The sequence below is a fragment of the Nicotiana tomentosiformis genome, chromosome 12, assembly GCF_000390325.3.
Source record: "Nicotiana tomentosiformis chromosome 12, ASM39032v3, whole genome shotgun sequence".
Classification (NCBI taxonomy): Eukaryota; Viridiplantae; Streptophyta; class Magnoliopsida; order Solanales; family Solanaceae; genus Nicotiana; species Nicotiana tomentosiformis.
In genome coordinates this window covers 133,165,744-133,172,989 of record NC_090823.1, presented here as the reverse complement: position 1 = coordinate 133,172,989, position 7,246 = coordinate 133,165,744, and the positions used below count along the sequence as shown (strand labels likewise).

The following is a 7,246-nucleotide window of genomic DNA, read 5'->3' as shown; positions in this document are numbered from 1 at the left end:
ACAAAAAATTTCATCACTTGTGTCGAAAAATAGCAGGGTATCTAATGAAATAATAGAGATGAGGAGCAAATTAATCTCGACATCACCGTGATTAAAAAAAAAATGTATATGAACTAAACGAAAGTGCCAGTCGTTGAAGCGGTCCTTTTAGCTAGGTTTTACCTGAAATTCGACCCAAAATCTCAATATTAACGTCATTCCTCATTTAAATTGAAATAAATTTCTTTATTTTCTTAATATAAAGTCTTGACTCCCTAAAGTAAACTTGGTCTGATTATTTCATTTTCAGTTGGTTGATGTGGCATAAAATTAGACCATGAGATCTTTAACCACATTGTTCTGCTAAGTACCTCTCTTGTAGAAGTGATTAGTAACTCCAAAAAAAAAATTGATCTTAAGAGGAGATTTTAGTTGACCAACTCATAGGGAGTTTACTCAGTTTGTGTGAGCTTGCTCATATTACTGATTCATAATTATAACGAAGGAGGCCGATTGTGGTAAGTTGGCAAACGTAAAACTAGCTAAATTTTTATAATTCTCATAATACAAAACTCATAGGGACAAACTCACTTGTTACGGGCAGTTAGACTAGCACTCTTTCCCTAATCAAATGAGCTGACTGTCTACTATATATGTCATGCATTGACAGGTGATATGAGAGAGGCTGCATCTAAGTATAACTTTCAAATTAAATCCCGAATTCGAGGATACACTTAGCTATTGAGACGCATTTAAATATAGCTTTCAAATTAAATTCCGAATTCATATATACACTTAGCTATTAAAGGTTAGGAGAGAGCCAAGCGTGTGACATTATTTTGTATGTTGTGTCCACGCTATTTTTCCGTTTTGTTATTATTGTTTTTCTATCTATTTTCTGTTTCCTACGATGCGTATATTATTTTTCCGATTTTTGTTGTCACAGATTCTATTGTATATTTTCGTCTTCTTGAGCTGAGAGTCTCTCGGAAACAGCCTCTCTGCCCCTCCGGGTTAGGGATAAAATCTGCATACATTCTATCCTCCCCAGACCCCACTTGTGGGATTTGACTGGTGTTGTTAAACTTGGCTATTGAGCCGGAAAGGTCATGTTTTCATGTGACCCTAGCACAGAAAGAAAAATCTTTAAGTGCATTTTCCACTGAAGAAGAAACCAAGGCAAAGCAACTGGGTCACAGTAATGTTTATGCAGCCTTGCTATACTCTTAAATTAGAAATATATTGCATACTGTCGAACGTGGAAAAGTAATAGTCTTTATCATATACATACAGAACTACATACACTGCGACTATTTTCAGAGTTCTTCTTGGCTAACTACTACAGATTGGCTGCATCTCTTTTTTTCGCCGAGCTACATTACAAGTTATTATATAATAGCTACTACTACAAGAAAATCCTCTGTTAAATTAGAAGTCGTCTTCAAGAAAGGTCGATAGCAAAAGCCCTTGCACAAACTTACTTTTTCTAGCCTTCTCTTCTTGATCTTCCTCAGATAGTGGAGATGGCTGGAAATTTCTGTTCAGAATAACATTAAGATCACTGATCTCAGACATAGTCAATAGAAAACACCAAAATGAGCATCACACTTATCGCTAGACATTGTCAAGTGTATTTACAACGTTCAATAAACTCATGACAAATGCCTTTTCTAAACATAGGCCAGCACTCTACAGGAGTATCTACGACTATTGAGAAATGATAAATATAGCATACAGGATGGGAAGGCATAATAGCCATACAAAGTTACATTATATATTTTTATCACATTACATCCAAATTTGACTGGTAAAGTTGCTGCCATGTGACCAGAAGGTCACGGGTTCAAGTTGTGGAAACAACCTCTTGCATAATGCAGGGTAAGGCTACATACAATAGACCCTTGTGGTCCGGCCCTTCCCCGGACCCCGCACATAGTGGGAGCTTAGTGCACCATGCTGCCCTTTTTACATCCAAATTTGGCTTAAAATGACTTTCCATTAAGAAAATAAAGTTGTGTGCAATTCTACCAAAAGTTTAAACATTAGCAGACACATGAAGAAAATAAATCCAATGAACTATGGTCAGAGAAACATGAAGAAAAGAAATCTGACTATGGTCGTGCTCATATTCTTAGAAACATTACATTATTAAGGACTTTGTTCCCTTTATACCCCACTTTCTCATCCACTTTCCAGCATCAAAAGCAATAATAAAGAAGACATAACAAAAGTGTAATAATTGCTGCCATACCTGTCAGACAGGTTCTCAACAGCGCTATCTTGTGTTGAGCATGCTTTAGCAGAAGACAGAGGTTGAACTTCAGGAGGTTCATCAACCAAAGCTGAACTGTTAATGAATGAAGATAACAAGGGATCAGGATCTGTAGTTGAGGAAGAAATCAAGTGCGAGGATCCCCTGAGGATGGATTGTAGACTTCCTTCTCTCAGCTCTTTTCTTAAAATAGAAAGAGTTGAATTAGATCCACCCCTACGAAATCGTCTCTTGCGCTGCACCTGTTACACAGTCGAGCCCAGCAGTAAATCAAGACAGAAGTGGAATGCTTTATAGTTCTAGCAAGAGCTACTGATACATTGCCTACTGTAATATCACAAGGAGAGACAGAAAACGCTTCACATTCAAATCCCAGTCTCAACTATGAAAAATCAACAGAAGGATACCTTTAGAATATTTCCATGTTGCTGAGTAATATGCCCAACCAAATTCACCCCGACCTTTTTTGCACAAACGGGGCATATCTGCATTTACAGACATGTTATCTAACTCATCGATTAACTCAGATATATCAACCAGCATAAACATTTTCAACTGACATTTAAAAGTCAGAGTGCCTGAGGATCAATTTTGGTCATGTTTATTGGCATTTAGAGATATCAACATTTTACTTTGACGCACAGTTCACAATAAGAGGTCTAAAATCTTAAGTAGATTTAAACATTATAACGATGGAGAATAAATTTTTGTTAAACTTTAGTCACCATCTGACTTTGGTTCGCGTCATTAAAACAAAAGCTTTGTCCTAATTGTTATCTTTGTCTGGAAAAAAAGGCATGTGAAGGTGATGTCTGTCAATACAAAATGTGATACAAACGCTACAACTAAAAACACATAATCAAGACACAAAATAACCCTACTTTTTTTTCCTGGTGCTTTTTTTTTTGGGGGGGGGGAGGGGGAAGCGTAGAATGAGCATATCTCCTCCTTTAACTCATCAATTCCGCACAGAAATCTGAGACCACATCATCTCTTACTTCACATTCCCAAGCCAAAATTTAGAAGTTAAAGTAAAGTACCAAGGAGAAAGAAATGAGCTACCCTCGTTAAGGAACCTTTGACTCCCATGATAAACAAGTCCGGATCATCATTCTCAATACCCCAAATGCTGCGGCTAGCTTTTCAGTATCAGACGTGCTTCCCAGGATTTCCAGTTTATATATCTCTTTAGCTAGTGGAGTTGCACAAGGGTGTTACCTTGTTAATAATTTATCTTGGTCAAATGAGACCAAAGCTAACACAAATAGAAAGCAAGAAGCTTAATATTCCTGTGTGCATCTCCTAACAAAGCTAGGCCCTAGAATCAGGTTGCACTTCTAAGTCTATTCACTATGAGAGTGACAATTAAATCATAGTTGACTTTCTTTCTCTTAATATAGCATGCCCAACAGCCAAACTCTCCTATCAAGAGTCATCAGTGGTCCATTACCAATTTTCTCCCTTGTTGACTCGAATACTCAACCTTAGGGTAGGAGGTGGAGCATCCTTTCCACTAGGTTAAAGACTTCCATTTCAAACCTTTCCTATCATTCAACTATGGCCACAAATCAGAAAACTCCAAAAATAAGCAAGAGCATTCAGAAAGGATTTGGAAAAGATATTCTTTTCCAATGAAAAATATGAGGCAAATTATATAGCTTCAAAGGAGGAGTAGAAAAGGTGGGAGGTGACAGGTACCCGGTGGATTAGTCGAGATGCGCGCAAATTGGCCGGGACACCACCATTACAGAAAAAAAGAAAGAATTTGTGACTATCAACAACACAAGAAAAACGAATATCGTCAGAGATTTTAATTGCACTGACATAGCAGCTGAACAGAGGAAAACCTACTATAATGAAGCATTTATGCAACAAATGTTTCTGACACATAGCCTATACCGCTTGATTTCTTGCTCTCCCCAAATAATGTAAAGGAGAAGGAATCAAGAAACTATTTTTTTCCCTCCTTTTTGTAACTTGTATAAGGGAAACTAGAAACTGGTATCCTGAAGTCGTGAAGTTCGAAGCCTCTAAAATAGACATACTGAATGAAAAGGATCATTTCATATAGCTAAAGGTCAACGTTTTCACATTGCAAAATGTGCATGTCCCAGTAATCCTCCAAACACCCATCTCGACAAAGACATACTGAATGAAAAGGATCATTTCATATAGCTAAAGGTCAACGTTTTCACATTGCAAAATGTGCATGTCCCAGTAATCCTCCAAACACCCATCTCGACAAACCCCCCCCCCCCCCCACAAAAAAAAGCACAAGAAATAGAGAAAAGAAAAATAAGCTAAACCATTGAAAAGATTGCACTAGAGAAAGTCAAATGCAGCATCATAATTAGAAGGTTAACAAAGTCCAAAACTTCAACGTGCACATAAGACAGTCCTAGGTGCTAAGAACTTTACAATCCACATATGATAGTTCAATCAATTCAACTATGTGCCTCAACTCAATATGATATTCGAACAAAAGGGGAAAAAAAGCAAGAAAATTAAGAGTTGCAGAGATATTGTACCCCATTCTTAGCCTCAATAGCATGCTCGTCGTCGATATGACAGCAAAGGCCAACAATATCAAAATCCTCGCCACAGAAAGGGCATAGAAACTCCGGCCTTGACTCCTCTTCACCCTCATACTCTTCTCCTATATTATAGAAGTCTGCATAAGACACCAAATACACCCCAACTTCAATCACAAAAACCATAAACAATCTTTCCGACAATTCAACAATCCATAATGCAATAAGAAAAAAACCAGCAATACAATAACTACACCTCAGTACCAAACAAGTAGGGGTCGGCTATATGAATCCTTACTAACCATGTTTCCTCATTTAAATTCATTTCAGGCCAACATTATACAAAATAAAAATAAAAAAGAAAAGTAATGAAAGCTCTCTATATTTCCTACTGGCATAAGATTCTCCATTCTAATAGGGCTAAAGGACTCCTAAAGAGTATAGGATCTTATGAAACATAATAACATGACTTAAACATATTCCTAGCAGTACAAGGCACCTTTAATATTGAATAAAATAGTATTATTGTCTCAATCATCTTACAGAATTTTTGACAAAACATCTGTTTATTGGGCCGCCCTTTTACTATATGAGAGCCGAACTGCTTTCCTTTTTGGGGTAATATTTGTAAAACATCTTTACAATGCCTCTCTACAAAGTAGGAATAATTTGTGTGTACACACTACCCTCTCAGACCCCACAACGTGTGATTACACTGGGTACGTTGTTATTGTTGTATTTGAAAAACATCTTTACGATAAAAAGAAATTATTTGAAGTACTTCAAACCGAAAATGAGCTACTTTTCACCATCATACTTCAGAACACATATATTTTTTTACAGAAAGTGTACTGAAGATGCCTAAAGAGGAAAGTAAGTGAGAAAATACTAAACCCCTAAATACCAGAAACTAAAACCCAGCATTGCAAACGTAAAATTTCCTTTTCTATTCTTTCATTTTCTTGCAAAACATAATCCACTTAACCTCAGCTCACAAACAAATTCCTTCTTCCATCCCAAAAATTATTATTTTTTAAACAGTATTACTATTTAAAGTAACTCAAATAAATCATTAGATACTTTGACTCGTACTCTTTCTTTCTCAATTTATGTAACATTATTTAAAAAAGGCTAACTTTTTAAACGTGTGATCCAAAATAAATCATAAAGAGATAAATTTTGTGTAGTTATAAATCATTTCATTAGGGATAAAATGAGAATTTAGAGTTAAATACTTTTTAAATATAAAATGTAATATTCTTTTGGACAAATTTAAAGAGGAAAGTAAGTGAGATAACACTGACCTGAACGAGATTGATTACGTCGTGAAGAAGTAGAGAGACGAATCCAAGAATCAGAATCCATTTATAGTATCCTTTAAAACAAATTTTAAGTTAAAATCCTTAGAAAATTTTCAAGAAATTGTACATTCCCTGATACTGAATCAAAGATCAGAACTTTATGGTACCAAAATGCAAATTGATCAAAACCCTAAAGAGAAAATGAGAAATTTAGTCGCGAAGTTTCGTGGAAATGGGAGGAGAAATAGCTAAGAGGGAGCCTCCAATTTTGTACAATAGGAAATGTAGAGGAATTATATAGAGTTTAGATTGTAAATAAAGGCTTGAAGTTGGAGTTTATTACGAAATAGCCACTGTCCACTTGGCAGAGAAGAATCGAGTCATTGACTCATCATGATGTGTATATTCTAGGAAATTATGGAAGCTTGTTACTTAAGTTTGGACATTCGATTATACGATTTTCTCTCTCTTTTTTTGTTTTTTTTTGTTTTTAATAACTCGGACTTGAGAACTTTTACAATTATCAATATGTGATCTATAGGTCACAGATCGAGTCGTAAAAATAGCTACTAATGCGTGCATTAGGTTAAGCTGTGTGCATCATACCCCTTATGTGCGGCCTTAACGTGGAATGTCTTGTGTATCGGGCTGCCCCTTATTTTTTTGAACTCTGAGACCTCTTAAGAGGAAAGGAATTCCACCGATCTATTTCTCTTTAACAAGTCATGTGCATAGTGAATTTGTTATTAATCAGGGTTCTAATATAGATACTGAATACTCAATTAACAGATTTTAAAAAAAGTTTGTTAACCCCGACCTCCCACCCCCACTCACCAAGAGAAAAACTAAAAGATGTTCTAAAAGATATCATAGGAATTTTGTTTTGGAAGAAACACATTTCTTTGAAATAGTTAGACATGGAGGGAATGTTTTTCAACAAAAATAAATTAAAAGTTTTGCTTATTATACGTTACTAGCTAGTACTTTGTAAAACTACAACAATAATTACATTCCTAGTGTGATCTCACAACTAGGATCTAGTGAAGTATACACAAATCTTATTCCTACTTTGTGCGAGAAAAATGTGATGTTTCTGATAGACCTGTTTACCCGAAAAACGGATAGAGTTGAATTTGTACGTAGTTCTAAGGATATGTGGTGTA

At 35.8% G+C, this 7,246-nt stretch overlaps 1 protein-coding gene across 3 annotated transcripts; it reads right to left on the bottom strand.

Moving 5' to 3' along the window:
* Positions 1-1,200: 1,200 nt before the first annotated feature.
* Positions 1,201-6,355, bottom strand: LOC104087604 (protein DEHYDRATION-INDUCED 19 homolog 4-like). Of its 3 annotated transcripts, XM_018767905.2 has the most exons (6): positions 6,087-6,347; positions 4,780-4,922; positions 3,950-4,022; positions 2,659-2,736; positions 2,231-2,493; positions 1,201-1,516 (listed from the first exon to the last, which is right to left on the bottom strand). In XM_018767905.2, exons 2-6 carry the CDS (start codon positions 4,896-4,898, stop codon positions 1,408-1,410), a joined length of 642 nt encoding a protein of 213 aa, XP_018623421.1. In that variant the 5' UTR covers positions 4,899-4,922; positions 6,087-6,347; the 3' UTR covers positions 1,201-1,407. The 3 variants fall into 3 exon arrangements, with proteins under 3 accessions (XP_018623421.1, XP_009590427.1, XP_009590429.1); XM_009592132.4 differs by lacking the exon at positions 3,950-4,022 and having other exon boundaries at positions 6,087-6,355; XM_009592134.3 differs by lacking the exons at positions 2,659-2,736; positions 3,950-4,022.
* Positions 6,356-7,246: the final 891 nt, after the last annotated feature.